Here is a 22964-nt window from a genome sequence, read left to right as displayed (position 1 = left end):
CCTACTATTCAACCTCAAACTGAACATGAGCAGTGTCCCTGTGGAGAGCAAGTGTACACAATTCATAGTCAGCAATGCGCGCATATTTGTTGTTGCTGAGTTTGTGTGTGCGTCTGTTGGGGCTGTACGATTCTTAATCTGGATTATCATGCAGCGGAGGCCATGCTTCCCGTAATCAGTGTGGGTAGCTCGCTGTGATTCGCGGAAGCAGCGTGACACATCTGGACGCGGGCGGTGAAGGGGAGGTGTGTGTGAGCCTAAAGAGAGACGCGGAGAAGGAGACGGACTCGTGCCTCGGACCTTTCGCGCACGACTGGAGCGGGAGCTGGCAGCAAACCAGCACTGACCAGCTGCTTTAGACGCGTTTCCACGCAAAATTTAAAAAAAGAAAGAAAAGAAAAGAGAATCTTTCGGGTAAGTAAACACGCCCCGTTTTGCTCGCTTTATTTCCCTCTGCAAAATATCAACAGACATAGCCAATGCAGCGTTAGTTGAAAGTGATGCTGTGCGCACTTTACCCAAATGTCACTCTAACTTCCACTTTCACTGCCGTGTGATGGCTGGGGTGGAAGCGATGCCTGCATGCTGTAAATGCTTACTGTTATAGTTTACAATACGTCACAAGTGTTTGTGGAAATCGCATTGAAACAGCCGACAGTTATTTTTATTTTTTCTGCCACAATCTCTATCATTAAATAATCTGATCTGTAAATTATCAGCAAGAAGCTAAGTTTCCTCCTACGATTCGCATTAACGCAATAATTCTCTAATCGGGGAAACCAATAATGTGCAAATGATCGGTGGGTTTAGTTTCAACAAGACATTGATAGTCACTAAAGGGCTTTAATAACCAATGGATCAGCCTAATCAACTAATTGTATCAACTTTAGGCGCACATTAGAAGCAAAAACCTGAGATTCTTCACAGTGACCTCAGTTGAGAGCGTTCAAATTGATTCATTTGGGGAATATTTCACCTTTCAGGGATTTGAAAGGATCTCAAGTAAACTGCTGTCTGGATGCTTTCTCTGGCAAATAGGCAACATGTGGAAAATCAACAAACACACAGTAGATCAAGTATCTTATGGCTTTGGGTCTCTTTCAGCCTGCAGAACTGTATCAGTTCAAACCAGAATCTCCCATAAGTGTTCCATCTGGAGACTGCTCAGGATTTGAGTCATGCAGCTTTCAGCCCTCTTCCCTTTGTCGCTCATCTGTGTTTGACTTTAAACCCACCGCTGGCAAACGGTCTCTGGGGGATTGTAAAGTTGCTAATAACCACAATCGACACTGGGTCATGAAGATGAGCTAGCTTGGAAACACACCCCACCAAATGTTGGTTTAGCTCATAATCCGGCTGTGTGATTTGTCAGATTTCACAGTAAAGCCCTGCATTAATGTTAATCTGAGATTGTTACGGTTTGTGTCTGATCAGAGAGCGTCACAAAGACACACAAACCCATACACCCACAGGAACAAAGCTATAGACTCACACATGCTGCATACTCTCCCTCAGTGAGGCTGTACAATTGATTAAACTCTTTGCTTCCGTCACAGAGTACGTGTGTTACAGGTTTCCTGTTACAGATGAGTACTCAATATTTCTACACGCAGCCATGTGAAAGTGTAGTTAGCTGTATTCTATTATGTAGAAACTCCTACACTTTGTGTGTATAGGGTGCCTGAGGTTTTAATGAGTAAAGCATCACATGCTGCTGGCGAGGAAGCTGAAATAATAGGTTGCTACAACAAAAGGGAGCCCAGAAAGGTGACCGACCTCAGGAGTGCTAAAGCATGCGGATAACATTGAGAAAAAGAAAATCCACATGCCTACAGTCATTGCACAGCTTTCTGTAGCTTTTGAGATTGAGAGGGCAAAGGTCAGAGGAGTTCAAAGAGATCACACAACGACTCCACAACATGACCAAGATTTTATTACATATACACATTAAGTGACTGTTGTTAAAAAAGTTGTATTGAAAGTGCTAAAGAAAGAAATCCCTGCAACCCTGAGTTGGATTAAGCAGCTATAGAAAATGGATGGATGGATTTTCAGGCATTCTTGAATTTGATGCAGAAGTTCCTTGACGTGCAATACCACCGCCGACCACTAGAAGCCAGCTCAAAAACATTTCTTGCTTCCTCAGACTCTGGTTGAAAAAACCGCCACCTGGGATTGCTTTGATTTGTCTTTGTAATCCAATGCGGCAAACTGGTTTAAACAAAATTCATCAGAGGTACATTTGCTAACCTGTTTCACTCTTTGTGCAAATCCCAGTCTTTCAGCAAGATGTTTGGTCAGATTAGTTGTGCTTACTTGCTTGGTTTCTTTATCTTATAAACATCCAATATAGAGGGGCGTTATGGTGTTCATTGGTTTTCGTAAACTGTCAGCTACATATTTCAGATATAATTCGACATTCCTAATTAATTGTAAGATGCCTTCTTAACAAACTGAATGGTAACAGCAATTGAGTTTTCAGATGCACTGAACTCACTGCAGTCTTACTTTTGACAAGAAATTTGGTTGTTACAGAGATGGTTCAGTTTCTTTTCTCCATTGTGCCCAGCTCAATAATATGGGGCGTGGATCAGGGCACCAGAGCAAAGACTTACCCAAAGTAAGACGTAGGCCTTGTGCAACATTTTGTACAGTATCTTAGGGGGCTGATTTGGAGCATCTCTCTCCCAAGGCCTCCCAAGCTGTTACCCTCCAAATGATGTGCCTGTAAATGTTAATGGCCTGTACAGCTCAGGATACTGCATCGCTTCCGAAGTCACATTTTTTTATTCATCATTTGACAAGAACGAGATGTAATTTCTTCCCATGTGAAGTGCATGATCCTAAAGGTGCTTGCATCTACTGGATGAATAACGGGTGTAAACCATGTAAACAATCTATAGTTCTTAGTCAAATCCGCCTTGCTTTTCCTCAACTCTACCCTTTTGATCATATGGTCACTTCTGTCTTATAAAATACTAAGATATTAACAGTCAACATGTTAAACTCAAGGCTTTGAAACATCAGTACACAAATATAATGGGTGACATGAAAGAGGGTTAGTCTGCCTCTTATAAGCTGTATAGTTTTGGCCAAAACTTTGACCCAGACAGAATTCTACAATACAAAAAACCCCCAAAACTAAACTAAATTAAAAGCCCTAAAGCCCTTTCTATGATGAACATCGAACTACTCAACTAAAATATGTACCGTAAGCTCTTAATCTGATCCTTTCACTCACAGAAATATCTATTTCATCTCCTTTTACTTTGAGGTTATGGAAAAGCCGAATTATAACTGGACAGATAAATATAACATTTGGCTTAGTTAAAAAAACGTATAGCAGCACCAGTCCATATGCAGCTTTTCCAAACACACATGATAGTAACAATATGGTGGCAGAACTCCACAATCAGCTTGGGAAAAACGTCACCTTAATAGTAGTTTAGTCTTTCTAATGTGTGTGAGTGCATATGGCACCTTGCAGCTTGTCTTCCGACCCTGTGAAAATCGGAGTCAGGCTGCTGCCCGGCTGTCTGTGTGATTGTCAGTTTATCTCCCCACCACCCATTTTGAGCGACAGCAGATTAGTTTGAATCTACCAGCTGCTGCGGAATTGGTTGAAATTGTGCCACACAATGCTCTAATACAGTTACGTAAATATGTCCAGTCAAAAGTAGGTTTTAACTTAAACGGGATAACAAATAAGAGGTAAGGGTTCCTGTCTGGTCTTTGTGATGGTTTCCACTTTGTTTTCTGCGATGCAAAAAAAAATAAAATTTTTTTTTTTTTTTTTTACAGCTACGGTCTGTGTTGGGCTTGCTCTGAGCTCGTTAACAGTTCAAACGGTGCTGGCTGTATGTTATGTGGAAACGTGCAATGTTACTGACACAAAAAAAAAAATCACAGAAGAAGTATGACAGAGAGCATCTTTGAACTCCTCACACCATTCATCTCCGGGTTACATAAGGGACTCTGTAAGCAGCTCGAGGAGACATCAGAGGGAACATTGTGGCTCTGTGTTTTCACAGCTGACTGTAGGCTCTTTAGGGGATGAGGCTGGAAGTCACTGTTTCCTCGGGGAGATGACATACTGAATACCACTTCAGAGAGTGAGTCTGGTAATTCCCTTTTAAATGAAAACATGAAGTCATTTTAGACTACTGTTCAGGAAAAAAAAGTCTCTTCTTGTTCTAGCAAAATAGTAAATTCATCTTTAAATTAAGCCCCTTTCTTTTCATGACTTGGACACAGATTTGTCCCTGAATTTCATCTGGACATCCAATCAACCCCAAAATACATTAGAGCTGAGCCCAATGTGCCCCAGTTTGTGCAACATTTTGGGGAGAAAGTCTGTCTCATCTATTTTCCGCATGCCTCTAAACGCCCTCATTATGTGGAGCAGCAGCTATGGGAGAGGTGTTTGCTTGGCTGTGATTCAGGCTCACTAGCTCTCACATTAATGTAGAGCTCTACATTTCTTCAAAGCTAGACAACAGTCACACAGAATTGCACAGTTGGTGCCAATAAGCAGTTAATGTGAAAATGAGGCACACAAGTATGCCCTTCCTCTCTCTTTGCAACTTACTCTGTCTGCGTTTCTATGTTCTACCCTCAAGCTTACAAATGTAGCTGACTGTGTTCTTTATTTATTCTCTAGTGACACACAGGTGCCTTGGCTTGGAGATGTAAAGTCAAGAAATGGCAGAGAGTGGAAAAAATGGGGAAAGAGGAAGCGAGGATGAAGCAAGAGGAACTGGCAGGCCTCAGCAAGAGCCCAGCAGCCTCTGCCCAGTTGTTGCCTCATCCCTTGGGACAAAGAGACATCTCCCCAGAGGGATTGTGATCCAATTGACTGGGACAGAGGGGCAGTGGGACAGCTTGGATGAAAGTGAGCTTATTTTCTCCCTTGACCACGATGAGGACTACCCTTCTATATCACTCTCTAAGGAGAGGCGGCTTTCCGTTGAAGATGATGGAGGGTTGAAGTCCCAAACTTTTCATGTTCCTCTTTCTCCTTCATCCCCTGGTTCACTGGGGAACTGCTCCATCGGGCCCCCTAGCTTTCTCTCTCCAGGCCCTTCCTCACCCACCCACCGGCCCTTGGCAAGCCTGGTCAAATCACTATCTACAGAGCTTGAGCTGAAAGAGGGTTCTACTCTCCGACCCAAGCCTTTTCTCAGCCTCGTGAAGTCGATCTCCACAGAGCTCTCCCGTTCAGAACCTGAGGTGTCACAGTCAAAATCGGACTCCCGCCTCAACCTCCATCTGTGGAAGCAGCTGACTCAAACAAGAACCCGCAGCAATGGGGACTCTCGTACTGCTCCGCCATCCCCGAGTTCACTCTCCCCAAGCGGGGAGGGTCCAAAGGGGGGCTTCTTCAAAATGGAGCTAGAGGACACAAAAAGGAAGCTCTCGGAGGCTATGCACGAACCTCTGAGCAGCATGTTCAGCAAGATCATGAGAGAGGAAAGCGGAGGCAGCCCCAAACACCAGTGTAAGCCCCAGATGGCTCACCAGAGCAGCTGCAGAAGTTTGGGGCGGGAGGGTAGCACGGACACTGTTCTTTCAGAGTCTCCTGTAACAAATGCCAGAAAAACGGACGCTGATGTTCTGCCCGTGTTTGAGTGGCCTTCTATAAGACATCTCACAAGAATTCAGCACAGCCCCTGCCCTGTGCATCCCCACAGACAGCATGACAAGGACGAGGAACTGGAAATATGTACAGATGGTGACACGATGCAAGTGTTCGCCATCGAGAGTCACGGGCAGGCAAGGGTGTCACCTAGTTCTCAGCTTCTAGTTGCACCCCCTGCTAGGATATCTCCTGTCCCTCAGCCCCCACATCCTCTGCCGTGTATGAGCTTATTCTGTGTGGCAGCGCTGTCCTATGGCTACTTTATTCTACCTCTCAGTCCATACTTCTCCGGCCTGGCTCTGGGATTAGCACTCGGCTTTTTGCTGGGGCTGTTTCTCATTCGTACGGGTTCCTCCAGGTCTACCTGCGCAGCCTCTACTCACACATCAGCAGAGACGCTGTATGGAGGAGGGATTCTGACAGGTAGCTTTGTGAGAACCGAGCCTGACGCCCTCAAGGTAAAGAGTCATAAAGGTGGAAAATGTCACCTCATTTTTCTCAGCCATTTAACTTCCTTAACACCACTCATACATTCTCAGCATGTCTTCCATTTAAACATGTGAAGTGAGAACTATGCCAGAATGAATGATCAGATATTGAATTTCATTTTTGTTCCACTCGGTCTCAAGTAAAAGTAGGTTTAGATATTAGCCTACTGCCAACAGCCACTTATTTCCCGAGCTATTTCCACAAATTCAAAAAGACTTAGAACTTGGGGCCTTTCTGTGTGGAGTAAGCAAGTTTTCTTTGTGTGGGTTCTCTCCAGTACTTCCTCCTACCATTTAAAAACATGCATGTTAGGTTTATTGCTGTTTCTGAAATGACCCTAGGAGCAAGCATGACGGTTTGTCTCATTTGTCTCTGTGTTGGCCCTGTGACGGACTGGCAACCCGTCCAGGGTGTACTCCATCTCTCACCATGGCAGCTCTGAAAATGTCCCTGAATTGGAGTAAGCCGGTTTAGAAATGGATGGATGGATGAATGCAATGAGCTAAGCCATGTATATCTTTATACAGAAGATAGTTACCATTCATCTCATCTTACCCTTGCCAAGAGAACCAGAGGGATTTTCTTCTTAATATTTACAAAACTGCAGAAAACGTTCATGACTGTATGTGTTATATTGGTTTTGGAATGCATCAAGCTAACCAGCCGGTGGTGCAAAGCCTCCATTTGGGTGGGATTAAATCTAAAGTTAGATCAACAAGACAACTGTCTCATTTCACAATTTTAAAGAAAGTTTCATAAAATTCAGTTTGGCAACTTTTGTGTTCACAAAAACAGACGAACTGCTCTGAAGACACATGCCATAGAGCAGATTTTCTCCACATTGCTCCAACGTGTCTGCACCTGCAGAGGAAATACTGCACTGATTTCATCTTTAGAAGGTTACATCGTCCTTCTCAGTTTAACAAAGTGATATTTTCTTCCATACAGTGGGCAGAAAGCTGGCAACATGCTAGATGTTGCGCTGTTTTTGCATTTTGCTTTTATTGGAACACCATCAGGCGGTCATGGCTCAGGTTTCCAGTGCAAATCCCAAATCTTCCACCACTTAAAGTGTCCATGGGCAAGACACTGAACCTCACATGGCCCCTGATGTACTCATAGGTATATGAGTATGTTCCTTATGGAGAAAAGAGACCCATATTTAGAAAAACAAAGCACTGTTGGCACAGGTGAATGACAAACATATTGTAGTAATATTAAAACCTGACCAAACTGGACAGGTGGAGGGGGGAAAAAAGGCCTACAATACTATTTACCTCAGATCAACAGTATCTGTAAGTAATTGCGTTATGAAACAGGAAAAAAAATCCAGCAAATTCTTGGCTTAGAACCTGAGAGATACATCTGGCCCTTCAGCTGATTCATTCACGGTTCACTGAAGCCTCATCAGAGATGGTCTCTGATGGGTGGCTGTCAGGAAGCCATTCTTAGGGAAGGGAAACAGGGAGAAATGGCTGAGGTATGCCAAATCATACAAGAACTAGACTGAAAATCAGTAGCTACAGGTCTTAAGGAGTAATAGATATGAAGCAGGTTGGGACCATCTTGACTGTGCACGGAACAACAGGCAGCCAACGTCCAAAGAAGAGCTTTACAAAGTCCTTCAGGAAGCCTGGAGAACTCTTCCTGAAGACGACTCAAATGAATAACAAGAAAGATTGTGTCAGACGGTTCAGGCTGTGTTAAAGAGTAAAGGTCGTCATACCAAATGCTGACTTTTGTAATTCCAGTTAATTGATAACCACACAACTGGCACAAGGATGTAGAATACAAGAAAACTGCTCTGACAGAATAATAGCAGACTTGTCTGATTTGCAGCGTAAATATTCTATTACAAAAATCTGATTTATAAATCATGAAAGTGACAAAATCTTTTTTTTTTTTTTTTTTAAGTTTTCCAATCCGTAACAACATTGTGCATTAGTTTTCCCATGTGCTAATTTGTTCTAAACCAAGGCAGGTCACATCAGCAACTCTGTTGACTGTTTTCACTGAAAATGAAAGCTCCTGAAAAAAGCACGCAACTCCAGTACATGAGGAGCCAGGAGCACAATGAAAACCTCCAATAACGAAAACTGCGGGAGCAGTGGTGGTACAGTAATTACTGCTCTCCTTCTGCTTGAGCCTGACACGGGGCTACTGAAGAGAGGAGCCACCAGTCAAACACTGTCAGTTCCACAGGCAATTAGCAGGGAATAGCAGGAATGAGCTGTAATTTGTCAGCAAACTAGACAGATTGGGGGAGGAAAGTGGTGGAAAAAAAATAGTTTGCTGTCTTAGTATCGAGATCATACCCTTGTCTAATCATTAGCAGCATACTTTCAGTCTGAAGGCAGAGAAGTGAAAGTGAGAAAGCTCAAGCAAACCTCGGTGAACAAAGTTTTCGTCATGATAAAAAGTAACATAAGTGGGCTGCTTTTAAAACACAAACAGAATTGTAAATCTGATTTTCTGCGACCTATATGGTATCCCTGCTCTGAGTCCTGCACCCTCAACATGTATCAACTCTACCAACTGTACCCAGAAGCTTTGAATAGGTAGAGTTTGTGGACAGCAGCCCACAGTCTGGAAAGACATATTGCTTGGCGAGCCAGATGTGGGCCCCAGTGTCCCTATTTCATGCACATTCTTTAGTTTTAAAATTGTTATGTGTGACTGCGACCATAACCCTTAACTTGGAGGCTAGAATAATTCACCAAACTACCTTAACTGAAACCGAGAGGTGGAACTCGCATGGGAAAAAAACTGTAAAATCAACACATTTGCTTTTTGCTTAAACCCTTCCAGGCTGATTGCAAACATAACCCAATGGTTTTTACCACTGGAACAATTCCAGATGAAGTGTTTATTTCTCACTTTATTAAAATCAATGCATTCTGTTTGGCTTTTTTCAGGGCTGGATGAATGAGATCTATGATTATGACCCAGAAACCTGCCATCCAGCTCTGACTCATTCCGTCTTTGCCACCCTGGAGGGCTCCTGTCTCCGTCTGGACTACCCACGCAATAACATCCGCCGCAGGGCCGCGTATGACGAGAGAATCCACGAAGCCACCTTTATCAAGTCACGCTGCTTTCAGCTTACAAAGAGCAAAGTAAGATGACTCCATCAGGAGCTTTGTGAAGGGAATCTTTGTGCTGTATCTGAGATTGTTGTATCTTTTAACTGGGAGTCGGGAAATGAGACATGCTATATTTTACTATGCAATTAGTAGATGAAAGGTCATACATATTTTAATAATGTAATGTATTTGCAGGTCTGTATCAGTTAATGAGACATGTACTCGGCACCTCAAATGTCAGCTTTGTGTTGCACAAGCGGAAAATTCATTTGATTGTTAAAAATCTGACTCAGGAAGTCACTGTTACAGTTAAATCTCTAAAGCTCCTGTTCCGGCAGAGCGAAAAAGAGATGAAGAGTAAAACAGCATGCAGGACCTTCATATATAGTCTTCAGTGTCAAATTAACGAATACATGAATGGATAAATATTTTGAATAATTGATGGCTGGATCATGGAGTGACATTTACAGTGATATTTTAGTACACTGCCTCAAAGTACAAGCAATTGCTCACAGAAAACAACCACGGGTGTGAAATGCTTTTTTGAATTACAGGCTATTTGAAAAGCTAACTATTATAAATGTGATGTCTAAAAGTATTGCTCATTTGACAGCTTATTTCTTCTTCTTCTTTTTTATTTTTTTGCTTTGACACATAAAGATATTCCTGCTGCCATCTGTGTTGGCTCGGAAGAGGGTGTGGAACCCAAAGTATCCCATCTGCATTCATCTGGCCAGCGAGTCACAATCAAAAGGAGGTTCTGTGGAGAACTTGGAAGAGATGCCAGGAGCCGAACCGGGAGCCAGCCCGAATCTATGCTCTTCCCAGCAAACCCAGGACTCTCCTACTACACTATACCTCTTCGGCCGCACAGCAAGAGAGAAAGAAGAGTGGTTTCGTCATCTCCTGCTTGCATCCATGGATACAGAGAGTGAAAAGGAGAGGGACAGACAGAGAGCTGGTAGATGTGTGTCCCAGTCAGGTATGAGAAACGATAATAGTGCATTAGGGAAGAGGAAGGCCTCTAGATAAGGCATCCATACAAATACTTTATATTTGTGTACGGATTATGGATTACATGCTCCAATTCTTTGCATTCTAAAGCCGATCCCTGTCAAGGGAATTCACAATTTTATGGTTCAAAAGCATTAAAACTATTCAGAGACCAGCTTTGTTTTGGGGCAACAAGGCCACTACTGAGCATTAAGAGCAAACTTGCTTTTTAGTTCATAAAACAAAAGTGTTAATTAAACAAAACTTTTATTTATTAAGTGTTTCGCTGCTTCTCGGTCACACTTTTGGATAAGGCTGGGGATTATTCTGGTGTTTTTTTTTTCTTTTTTTGAAGAACAGTGTTTTCTGACAGGAGAGACACCAGTCTGCATATGTCCTTCCTGTGTACATCTTGAGTCATCTTGAGTCATCTTGAGTCGTGTACATCATGAGCATGAAGACAGCTTTAAATGTCAGTTACGTCATACGATTTGGTTAATTCATCACCACTGTGTGCAAGGAGAGACAGTTTTCATTAGCAGTGCTAGATCTGTGTGAAAAAAAAAGAAATGTGTCACATGTATGCTTGGAAAATTTTTGAAATTACGCAGATAAACCTGAGCAAAAACAGTAGTGAGGCAACTGACTCCCAAAATATATGACATTAATTGTTTTGAATCTTCTCCTTTGCTAAAATAATTATCTAGCACAACAGCAAACCTGGCACTGTTTTCACTTTGTCTTTATCTCTGTGTGTATAAAAATGACTAAATGGAGTCATAGAAACACAAAGTGTAGCAGGAACTACCACAAATATTTAAAGCACTTTGGCAGATCTCTTGATTTGTGGACAGACATTGTTCGTGCGCTAGCATTTGCATCATTCATAACCCAGTCACATAATATGTGATAAAAAGTTTAGATTAAAGGGTTCCCACTTTATCTCATTGTCACTCATTCATTTTCAGTGTAATTTTACACATTTATTTACAAATTTGACCACAGGAACAGTATCTACCTATTTACTTAAAATCAAACCACAGACAAAAGTATGCACACAAGCCAAAGCGCTAAAAATGTCCTTGTGAGTATCTTTTGCTTCGCACAATACCAGGTTGGCCATCCCACTGAGTCCAGTCTTTGTGCTAAGCTAAGCTAATTACCTGCAGGGTGTAACTGTATCTATCCCATCAAAATCCTAACGGAACTAGTTCCCTCATTTAGCTCCTATTGAGATGGAAAAATGAATCATGTTGTAATTAATCATTTTCAAATGATTACTTTTGTTTTTCAGAACACATGACAAAATCATTTGAATGGTTACTTCTTTTCTGGAAATGATCTCTGAACTATCAACCTGCCAGGTAAATGTTTTCTGTCCTCCTTCAGTTGACCCAGCGCAGAGCGTTCATGCCTCAAGCAGCAAAGGTCCAAGCAGAGTGGGCAGCATCGAGGATGAAATCCCCTCCACACCTCCAGCACCTTGCATCTCTGCAGCTCCCTCCGGTGGCACCAGGGCACTTCCTGCGCTCAACTACACCAGCTACATGGCTCAACTCCTGGCTGCAGAGGAGTTGACTCCCCTCTCCAGTCCTGGTGCCAGCAGCACAGAGGCAAGCCCCACCATCAGAGGAAATGTAAGACATGCTTGCAGATTGAATAAACATAACTTCATAAGTCTGCAACAAAGAACAAGACCCAAGATCATTCCTACTCACTGCAATGACTCTGCATGACTTTTTTCCATCGACATGTTACTGATGACTAACATCTGTTATTGAATATTGGTGCTCCAAAGTTATTCCCCTTTCCCATCAAATTCAGTTCAGTTCCAAGAGGCAAAGCTGCAGGGATATTCCACTATGCTGCACATAGTGTATTTATTCACATGCTGAATTGATTCATGTTTACAGCAACAAGACACAACACTTTAGAGATTTTTCAGTTGAACTTATTACCTGCTTTCCTTGTCCTTGCTTCATTTTTCAGTGTACCTGCGATCTAGTGGAGTACCCTGGAAAAAGCCTAACTGCATGGGCTAATGTACTAATTGGTCGAATCTTCTGGGATTTTCTGCGAGAGAAGTTCTGGGCTGACGCTGTCTCCCACAAGATTCAAAAGAAGCTCAGCAAAATCAGAGTGAGAGCAGTTTTAGTGAAAGCTACTAAGTCATAAAAAGGTTAGCTATAAATATACTACATTTTAAAATGTACTCTTTAATATTTTCAACAGTTGCCTTACTTTATGAATGAACTGACTCTGACTGAGTTGGATATGGGCTGCTCTATGCCAAAAATTACTGCTGCCTCCCGGCCAGAGGTTAACCACAGAGGTGAGTATTGACTTGCCATAAAAAAAAAAAACGCAGGCAAACCAATATGCAAACACATGTAGCAGCAAGAGATGAGTGAGGAGATGACCTCTTACTAATGTTATTACAGCAGAGCACCGCAGAGCATCGGATCCGACCGTTATCCCATCGTAATCTCACAGAACAGGGCAGCCATTAGGAGGCCACGGCCTCTAACATTTTTAGTGCAAATTTGGTTACGTGTTCTTAAAAATCAGGCAACCTCTGATGACCCAACCCAACCCTAGTCCTGATGATGAGAGGAGTTCAAGATTGTCAGGATAAATGTAGGTGTGCGACCTACTCGCGATTTTCTCCGCCCACTTTGATGTTACACAACCTAAGGTCAACGAAAACATCCTGTTTGTCAGTTTTTTTCCTTCATTTTTCCTTCACAACTCACATATGTCAGCTCCTAAAGGGGATTTATAATCCACCGTAATTTATCATAAATGTAATTTCAAGTCCTGATCATCTCAGTGAAAGCTGTTTAATCTGCCCACTGAGCAGTGCATGTCCAGATTAGGCTGCGTGTGGGAGCTTTGCCTTCTTCTTTGGCAGTCTGGCCTTGACCTCTTTATGGTGCCCCCTGCAGGCCTGTGGATGGAGCTGCAGATGGTCTACACCGGTAACCTGCAGATGACCCTGCAGACCAAGTTCAACTTGTCAAAGCTGGGTAAAGAGGGTGGTCAGGACATGGCACATTGTTTGAGTGAAACTGGGAGCCCACGGTCAGTGTTGCACTCAAAGACACTCAATCTTTAAACTAACACTACATGTAATTTCCTGAATATACAATTATATCCTACACTGTTTTGATCTATTTTTTGCTGCTGAAGCTGTAAATTAATACAAGGACCTGTGGTGACTGTATGCCAATGGATTGATACTGTAGTCAGGACCAGAGTCTCATCCTAAGGGTTTTATGCCCAACACTGTCTAACTTCTTTAGATGTAGAGGAGATTGGACAAATAAAACAACATGTCCTCCTTTCTTACTATCCTGTTTGTATTCGTACTTTTTTATGCTCAAGTAAGTTTCACTGTTGTCAAATCATGTTCCTGGTGTAGGAAACTCTATGTAACTTTAATTAAACAACTAATGGATCCAGACTTTATGATTCCATCCAACATTGAAGAGGGGATTTGCTTCAGTTGGCAGCATCCACAGTATGCATCCGGTAGAGGCTACGCAATCCTGAGGCTGAGCCGTCGCAGTTGCTCAAAGTGAAATATGTAGAGTAGGTTAGCTGACATACTCAATGTCTAAGTTCGGTAAGTTTAAGCTAGCGAGAGCTAAGGTATCACATCTACAGAAGGTTCCTTGAAAACAAAGGAAACCTCTCTGTATTCTCCTCATCTGTAAAGCATAGTTCATATATGATGATGAAACATGATGACGATCTCAAGGCTTCAGAACAAACCAATGAGTGGTGTCACAGTGGCTACATCCATTTTTTTTTTATAAACAATCTGATGCTTTGTCACATTCTTCACGCACTCGCGTATTTTCTTTTATAAATGTGCCTTCTCACACATAAGTGGAAGAATAAATTAAGTAAAAAATGAATCTCAAATACTTATATCGATGCTTCTGTCAACACCTGTATCTCCACCCGTTAACTTGTCCCCATGTGCACCCTCCCAGCTCCAGGCCTATTCTCAGTGTGTTGGCAGACAGTGATGAGGAGTCCTCTAGTGCTGGTTCATCTGATGAAGAGGAGCTGCTTCTCTCAGAGCCTCCGGGTTCCACTGGGGAAAAAGGCTCCACACCAGCAGCTGATGGGTAAATGCAGGGCATTTTTGGTTATTTACAACTTAAATAAGAAAGTACTGCTTATGTTTGTATGTTTGTTCAGTTGTAAGTCCTACAGCTGAAACACATTTTTCTTGATTACACTAAATAAAAATGTATGATTTAGCTTTAGTCTCACGATGTAATTAACAAAAACTTCTACTAAAAAGGAAACATTTCTGTAAGTTGCTGCATGAAGTGTCACTTCTACCCTTCTGTTTTGTGAATGCTCATTTTCCAAAAGCAAAAAAAAGTAAACTGTGCCCACATTGCACTCCAGATGGTTCTTGCTTTCATTTGCATGTCAGACCCGCATTTCTCCTCAGATTTTTTTAACTTCAGCATTGGAACACTAAACCTGCTGCCAAATGTAGGATCACTCTAACACGCTTCTCTCCTCTAATCCTCTCTTACAGGGCTGGGGGAGGAAAGACTGGAAGGAAGATTTTAAGATTTGTGGACAAAATCGCTAAATCAAAGTACTTCCAAAAGGCAACAGAGAATGAGTTCATTAAGAAGAAGTTTGAGGAGATGTCCAACACGCCCCTGCTGCTCACTGTGGAGGTTCAAGAGTTGTCAGGGACTCTGGTTGTCAATATCCCACCGCCCCCTACAGACAGGATATGGTATGAACATACACATTGATAAAGGGCAGCAACACATTGACTAAGAAGAAAAGTGAGGCAGGGTCAGAGCTGTAGTAGTGACTTAGATGATAAGCTTCTACGATGCTCATACCAAAATTAAGAAGTCCTTGACAAACATGCTGAAGTGGCTGTGTAAGCAGATCAGTCGCTGAAGTTTATTCAATAGCCAGGTTAAAGATTAGAGAGGATTGAGCTTTTACGACTCATATACGTCCCACAGACATATGAGTTGACATATGGAGTTGATGTGTTTTCGCACATCCACTCATTGGTTGTAGCAGCATGTACTGTAACACCTCATCCTGACTGAACGTGAGCGAGCGATTGATAAAAAGTGATTAGAATGCGTTCACTGGAAAAAATGCCCCTCCAAAAATAAGTAAAAATACAACAAATACAAGATGTTTTTGCTTGAAATAAGCAAAAAAATCTGCCAATGGAACTAGTGAAAATCGGCTTGTCAAGATTTCTTGAAATAAAATGTGATTTTTAGGACTTTTGAGTTAAAAGTGATCTTGAAATTAGCCTTAAAAACCTCTTCAAATAAAAAAAAAGCTTGTTTCATGTGAAATATGACTCAAAACAAGATGTTTTCAAGACTTTTTCACGTAACAAGATATTCAAGATGTATTGTATTAAAACAAGTCCCTAAATCTTGCTGAAATGGTCTCTATTTGGACGACATTTCACGGCGGCGTCCCGTTCTTATTGGTTGAAATGAACACGCTGCTTCCTGTTGACAAGCTAGTTAGCAACAGGTCAGCATCACTCAGGGAATAATGGACGAGGAGAAGCTGATCTTTACCGTGGAACAGCACCCATGACCCCAAACACCCGTACCACAAAGATCTGAACCGAAGGGAGGCCGCATGGGCGGTAATCGCCAGAGAACTAGGTGTTTCAAGTGAGTACTTTCTGATCCACTAGAATCACTCCCGACATATTAGTCACGCTGCATATCAGGACACCCTCGCGAAATTTCGTCGCCGTATCGCGTCAGTTTCGCTCGCTCGCTTTCAGTCAAGATGAGGTGTAAGGCTAGCTCTCCCTTACGTACATGAGGCCTTTTGACATTTGAATTTCAGGCCACTACCGATGTGCCTTTGCTCAGCATCAGTGTCATGTGTAAAAGTACAGAGCCAAAGTTGAGGCCTCCGCTTATACTCCTGTGAGCCGGGAAAGGATGTGGTAACAGAGGCAAAGCAAGTTGGCACCGTGGAACACACTGCTCTAACCGACAGCTGATGTGTGTAAGCACGCTCTGATATAGGACTGAGCCACTCTGTTTGCTATGTGTGAATTACCAAAGAGGAAAAACAAATTAACAAGTACATTCATCGATATTTGAAAAAGAAAAAAGCTAAAGACTCTTGTGCTTCTGTGACTCCCTACCCCACCAGCTCAGAGGCACATCAGCAGTGGATCAACTTTGAAAGGTCACGTGGACTCAATTCTTTGACAGGTCGAAGCTATTTTAGCTGCTTGAAGGGTAGCTACACAATGATAGGCAGGTGAATTTAATGTTGCGGCTGTTCGGTGAACATAGATATTGAAAATGGAATGGAATTCAGTTGCCTTCTCTGCTTGATGAGTTGTGCTGTCACGTTGAAGATGGCTTTGACTTCGCTCATGTTCATGCTCAAAATTAAATCGGCATCATCTTGCGCTAGTGACTTTCTGTTATGTGAGTCACTTTTCTCACTTTATCTCTTGCCAAAAGAACACTTTTTCACCAAGTTAATTTAGTCCAGCACTGAGGGGGTGCTGGACCAAATTAAATTAAATTAAATGTCACTGTCTGTGACGTGATGAAAATGTAGCCAGTTTGATCTCAAACAATGAACATGAAACTTTCTATTTCAATTGCCTCTGTAGGTACAGCTTCTGTGTGCCACCCAAACTGGATCTGCATGTACGTCCAAAACTAGGGGAGCGGGAAGTGACTTTCTGCCATGTAACTGAGTGGATTGAGAAAAAACTAAAGGATGAGTTCCAGGTAAAGAAAAAAATATCTTCTTTCATCAATCTTTAATCATAAAAGCAAATTCTGCCCTCTTAGCTTTTATTTTCCTCACCAGAAAGTGTTTGTGCTGCCAAACATGGATGACATCTATTTACCCCTGATGTGCTCTGGTGTGGACAGTCCACAAGCCTACGAGTCTCAGCGGTCCCGAAGCTCCTCCACCGAATCCATAGAGAGGATCCTGACCGAGATCACCGGAGCAGGATGCGATTAGTGCCTAGTGTTGATGAGCAGTGGAAAGCAAAAGTGCAAAATAGGTTCAATACAAAGTGTTTAATTACGTCTCGTTATATTTTTCTCTATAGAGTGTAGTAGCTCTTAGGCAGACTTCCAAATTTTCGTGTCTGGACCAGGAGTCTAAAAGTCTGATGTTTAACACTGTAGATATTTAGATGTTTGTTTTTATCATCTGAAAGAGAAAATGTTTGTTTAGTCAGAGTGAAAGCTGTCAAACAGCTATAAGTCATACCTTTTGCAAATGTTTACGTGTGAATCATCACTAAGAAATTTTATTAATTAAACAATTTGATGTTTACAGCTCAGTGTCACTTTGGAGAATAAAACGACAGATGTTGAGAAATGAAAGCCGGCCAAACACATGTGTTTATTTTGCTTCCTCAGTACCAGCAAGGTGCCAGGTGTGGGTGTGATTTGCCCTGAGGTACGCTTAAGACTTCGACTATTGTTGGTCTGTCCTGGTTAACACACTTTTTTTTAATGTCACATGGACATCAGGAATTGTGCTTTTTGAGTGATAAAGTGCAGTGGTGATTCCCCTTTACAAGGGAGGGAGTCGGAGGGTGTGCTCCAATTCTCAAGGGATCTTATGGCGCTTTTCCACTGGCTCGGCACAGCTCGCCACAGCTCGGTTTGGTTGTGTTTCCAATACACTTCGTGCCTCCTCGACGTGGGTGGGGTCGTCGTAACACGGCTGCGCGTGTTGCTGCTCACCCTGTGGCTTGTACCAGGTGGTACATGGCACCGGAGGTGATGCTGCACATGCCCTTTAACGAGGCCATTGATATGTGGTCTCTGGGCCTCACGGCTGTAGAGTTGGCTACAGGGTACCCCCTCTACCCTGGGAGCATGAACTACGATGTCCTCAGGTTTATCGTAGAAACTCAGGGCCAGCCAGCTGACTACGTCCTGGACCGCGGGTTTGAGACAAGCCTCTATTTCTGCTATGAAGAGCACAGTCAGCAGCACTGGAGATTTAAGTCCCCGGAGGAGTTCCGGCATGAGACAAGGCTCACGCCCCGAGAAACGAGACGCCTGAGGCTCAGGTCTCTCCAGGACCTTGAGCGCCATATGAGGACGAGCACAGGACCTGACAACTCTGACCAGCATCTCTTGCTGAACTTAATCAAAGGGATGCTGGACCTGGACGCAGATCAGCGCGTCAAACCCCAAAAGGTTCTGCAGCATCCCTTCTTCGTTTCCCGCCTGCCTCGGAGCTCCCACGCGGATGTGCTCAACTCACCGGGGCCCAACGCAGCGGAGAAAACTGCAGTCAGTCAGCTGCCTCCACACGGGCTGACTGCAGCGCCACGGAGCACTCCAATGAAGTTCCGAGCACCGTGCCAACCCCTGCCTGCTTCACCGAAGGGCAGAGGAGAGGAGCGCATCCAGATTGAGACCGATCTTGACCTGCAACCGACCGGCTGGTTTAGGCGCCTCGTCAGAGAAATCCCCGACGCCTTACGCTTCTAGTAGCTGTGCAGCTCGAAGAGATTTTCCCTTTTGCGTTCCACACGTGCACGCGTAGCAGCAATGCTCCTCTGCTGGGATAGCTTTTTACGCAACAATGCTGCCCCGTATTCTCCCATGTGTACATGTCTCACAGAGGTGTGTGCTTGTAACTTTTGGGACACATGAAGTGGCGTATGAAATAAATTTTCCTAAATGAAAAAAAGATAACTTTTCAGAACGGCACCATTACTTATGTTGATGAATCAAAACTCATCTATCCTCACTGTCACGTGACAATTAAAAAACAGATGGTCATACTCCACGATGAAATTCTTACATTGCTGGTCCTGCAAGTCCATTTTTGTGGCTTTTCCTTACTTTTCTTTTCTTTTTGTTCGACCACTATGGCAGACCACGATGTCAATGTATTGTGTTTTGGTCGTTTCCTTTTCCAATAAATGTATTTTTTGATCTGAATGGCTCTGGTGTGACTGCAAACTTTTGCCTTGATTAAGTTGAGATTCAGCCGGATGGTTGTGGTGGTGAGGGGGGTTGGGGGTGAGGTGGGGTGGGGTGGGGTGGGGTGCAAAAAGAATAATATTGCAAATAAAGATGAATGAATGCACATTAAAAAAAAACACCTTTACAATTCAAAACGTCTTAACAGGAATAAGGACTGAAAAATAATAACATTTTGAAACCACTGTTTTAAAAAACTGCTAAACACTGAAGAAAACTTCCAAAAAGTTCCATTCTGCTTTCACAAGCGTCATAGTTGTAAACGAGTGGAAAGTCAACACAAGCATCTACCAAGACACGCGCGATAGCCACCCGTTCCTCTCCATAAGTACTCCAAAATCTTCTGCCTCTCAGTGTTTTGTGTGTGTAGCTCACCCACTTAAGCACATGCCTGACAAGCACATGCCTGACAAGCACAAGCTCACGGGTTGGATTCTTTCTCTTGGCAAATTTCACACGGCCACCTCACTCTCAGGCCAATCCTCGGAATTATTTACGCATCCTGCTCCGAGCCCGCAAATTTAAAGTATTAACCATGTCCGCCAATCTAACAATATGGAAGGTCTACAGTCTCTCACAGCCTACGTCGCTGACTCTGCCAGACCATTTGAAACTGCCTCCGTCACAGCGCGGCCCGTCATACACCTTCAAAGATTCCTTGAAAAACACACCCCAAAATGATGTTGGAGACCAACCCACTGGATCTTGGGATCTTTCCCGGGAGCACACTGGGCTGCTGCCGCAAAGTGGAGGATCTCCTCGGAGAGGGCGGCTTTGGACTCGTAGCCCTGTGCCGTCATGTGGTTACCGACAGGACAGAGGCCATCAAGGTTAACAAGAGCCACCCTCAGACTAAACGACAGGCCAAACAAGAGATCCACATCCTGAAGAAGCTGCGACGACTGGATCCAGACACCTCCAACATAGTGAGATGGAACGGCTATTTCCTCCACTATGAGCTGGTCTGTTTGAGCTTTGAACTCCTCGACCAAAGCCTCCACCACTACATGAAGGACAGGTGCTTTGCCGCCCTTCCAGTCACAGAGCTCAGGCCGATCTTACATCAGCTCGCCTCAGCCTTGATCCAGCTGGGGTCCTTGGGAATAGTGCACGCGGACCTCAAACCGGAAAATGTCATGGTCGCAGACCGACGTCAGCGGCCACTCAGAGTAAAAATAATTGACTTTGGCCTGGCTCTCCACGTGGGGGCAGCTGTCCCTGGCCTCTCCGGGGTAGTACACGGTGGTACCATGTGGTACAGGGCACCGGAGGTGATGCTGCGCATGCCCTTTAACGAGGCCATTGATATGTGGTCTCTGGGCCTCACGGCTGTAGAGTTGGCTTCAGGGTACCCCCTCTACCCTGGGAGCATGAACTATGATGTCCTCAGGTTTATCGTAGAAACTCAGGGCCAGCCACCTGACTACGTCCTGGACCGCGGGTTTGAGACAAGCCTCTATTTCTGCTATGAAGAGCACAGTCAGCAGCACTGGAGATTTAAGTCCCCGGAGGAGTTCCGGCATGAGACAAGGCTCACGCCCCAAGAAACGAGACACCTGAGGCTCAGGTCTCTCCAGGACCTTGAGCGCTATATGAGGACGGGCACAGGACCTGACAACTCTGACCAGCATCTCTTGCTGAACTTAATCAAAGGGATGCTGGACTTGGACGCAGATCAGCGCGTCAAACCCCAAAAGGTTCTGCAGCATCCCTTCTTCGTTTCCCGCCTGCCTCGGAGCTCCCACGCGGATGTGCTCAACTCACCGGGGCCCAACGCAGCGGAGAAAACTGCAGTCAGTCAGCTGCCTCCACACGGGCTGACTGCAGCGCCACGGAGCACTCCAACGAAGTTCCGAGCGCCGTGCCAACCCCTGCCGGCTTCACCGAAGGGCAGAGGAGAGGAGCGCATCCAGATTGAGACCGATCTTGACCTGCAACCGACCGGCTGGTTTAGGCGCCTCGTCAGAGAAATCCCCGACGCCTTACGCTTCTAGTAGCTGTGCAGCTCGAAGAGATTTTCCCTTTTGCTTTCCACACGTGCACGCGTAGCAGCAATGCTCCTCTGCTGGGATAGCTTTTTACGCAACAATGCTGCCCCGTATTCTCCCATGTGTACATGTCTCACAGAGGTGTGTGCTTGTAACTTTTGGGACACATGAAGTGGCGTATGAAATAAATTTTCCTAAATGAAAAAAAGATAACTTTTCAGAACGGCACCATTACTTCTGTTGATGAATCAAAACTCATCTATCCTCACTGTCACGTGTCAATTAAAAAACAGATGGTCATACTCCACGATGAAATTCTTACATTGCTGGTCCTGCAAGTCCATTTTTGTGGCTTTTCCTTACTTTTCTTTTCTTTTTGTTCGACCACTATGGCAGACTACGATGTCAATGTATTGTGTTTTGGTCGTTTCCTTTTCCAATAAATGTATTTTTTGATCTGAATGGCTCTGGTGTGACTGCAAACTTTTGCCTTGATTAAGTTGAGATTCAGCCGGATGGTTGTGGTGGTGAGGGGGGTTGGGGGTGAGGTGGGGTGGGGTGCAAAAAGAATAATATTGCAAATAAAGATGAATGAATGCACATAAAAAAAAAAACACCTTTACAATTCAAAACGTCTTAACAGGAATAAGGACTGAAAAATAATAACATTTTGAAACCACTGTTTTAAAAAACTGCTAAACACTGAAGAAAACTTCCAAAAAGTTCCATTCTGCTTTCACAAGCGTCATAGTTGTAAACGAGTGAAAACTCAACACAAGCATCTAGCACAGGGGTGGCCAACCGGTCAGAGACTAAGAGCCGCATTTTTTACTGTGTTACCACAAAGAGCCACATTTTTTGAAAAATGACTGAATGCTCTCCGTTCCATCCGTCTGTTCTTCACTCGCTCTCGTCTCGGTCACGTGACGCATCAACGCTGATATTAAACCCATGAACCGAGCAAAATGAGTCAAAACAGACGTGTTTGGAAAGCTTCTTCCCAGTGAGGAGACAGAAGAGGCTGTGACCACTAAGAAAAAGAAAGCTGCATTTTGAAGGCATGTTTAAGCGTTACCATAGCGACCAGAGAGCGTTAGGAGGCAGAGAGGATGTTATGTCAGGAGGACGCTGCTAATAAATTTACACACAAGTACACAGTGGATTCAAGTTTATTATTATATTTACTAAATACCACAGAGTCTGTGTTAGTTAGTGATGGGAAGTTCGGCTCTTTATTTAGGATCTTTTGTAGCCTATATTTTACCTTAACTTTGCAAAAAAAATAATAATCATGGTTTATGTGTTGAAAACCCTTTTGCTTTCAATGTTTTTATGAGAGACCTTATAATTGCCTAATTCTTTGCATTTATTCTGTGACAAAACCACTTTTACATTTGTTTATTTCAATTCAACTTTTTTATTGCACAAATTAACAATAAACTTCAAACAAATCCACAGAACAGAACCAAACTCCTTAATTCTCACATGAATACCGCATGCTGGTCGCCATGCTGGCCAATCATAACAAAGCTCTGTCGTAACCAGAGCTGGGACTGAGCACTGAAAGTGAAACCTAAGCAGCGAATGGAAAAAAACTTGGAGTCGGCTCTCACTTGATGCGAGCCGGCTCTCAGAGCCGATGCTTGTGCGCATGACTCATCACTAGTGTTAGTTGTATTATTTTATTTTGTAGTATTTATCCGCCACACCTGAAAGGCCGGTCCGTGAAAATATTTTCTGACATTAAACC

At 43.6% G+C, this 22964-nt stretch overlaps 2 protein-coding genes across 2 annotated transcripts in view; one reads left to right on the top strand and one right to left on the bottom strand.

Annotated features, from left to right (window-relative positions):
- Positions 1-22964, bottom strand: part of mlst8 (MTOR associated protein, LST8 homolog (S. cerevisiae)) — a 271460-nt gene that overhangs the window by 88717 nt on the left and 159779 nt on the right. The gene's annotated exons all lie outside the window — the stretch shown is intronic.
- Positions 240-17650, top strand: tex2l (testis expressed 2, like). Its single transcript, XM_075457972.1, has 12 exons — positions 240-414; positions 4661-6096; positions 9043-9243; positions 9871-10192; positions 11593-11840; positions 12193-12342; positions 12436-12535; positions 13149-13284; positions 14202-14339; positions 14765-14974; positions 16871-16991; positions 17074-17650. The coding sequence occupies exons 2-12, from the start codon at positions 4702-4704 to the stop codon at positions 17230-17232; spliced, it is 3180 nt and encodes a 1059-aa protein (XP_075314087.1). The 5' UTR covers positions 240-414; positions 4661-4701; the 3' UTR covers positions 17233-17650.

This window comes from Odontesthes bonariensis, chromosome 23 (assembly GCF_027942865.1).
Source record: "Odontesthes bonariensis isolate fOdoBon6 chromosome 23, fOdoBon6.hap1, whole genome shotgun sequence".
NCBI lineage: Eukaryota > Metazoa > Chordata > Actinopteri > Atheriniformes > Atherinopsidae > Odontesthes > Odontesthes bonariensis.
The sequence above is the reverse complement of the archived record's forward strand: the minus strand, read 5'-3'. Positions and strand labels throughout refer to the sequence as shown.

Coding starts and splice junctions, on each gene's coding strand:
- tex2l (XM_075457972.1), top strand. CDS start 4,702: ATGGCAGAGAGTGGAAAAAATGGGGAAAGAGGAAGCGAGGATGAAGCA. Junction 6,097..9,042: donor CCGAGCCTGACGCCCTCAAG/GTAAAGAGTCAT, acceptor GGCTTTTTTCAG/GGCTGGATGAATGAGATCTA. Junction 13,285..14,201: donor AGTGAAACTGGGAGCCCACG/GTCAGTGTTGCA, acceptor GCACCCTCCCAG/CTCCAGGCCTATTCTCAGTG.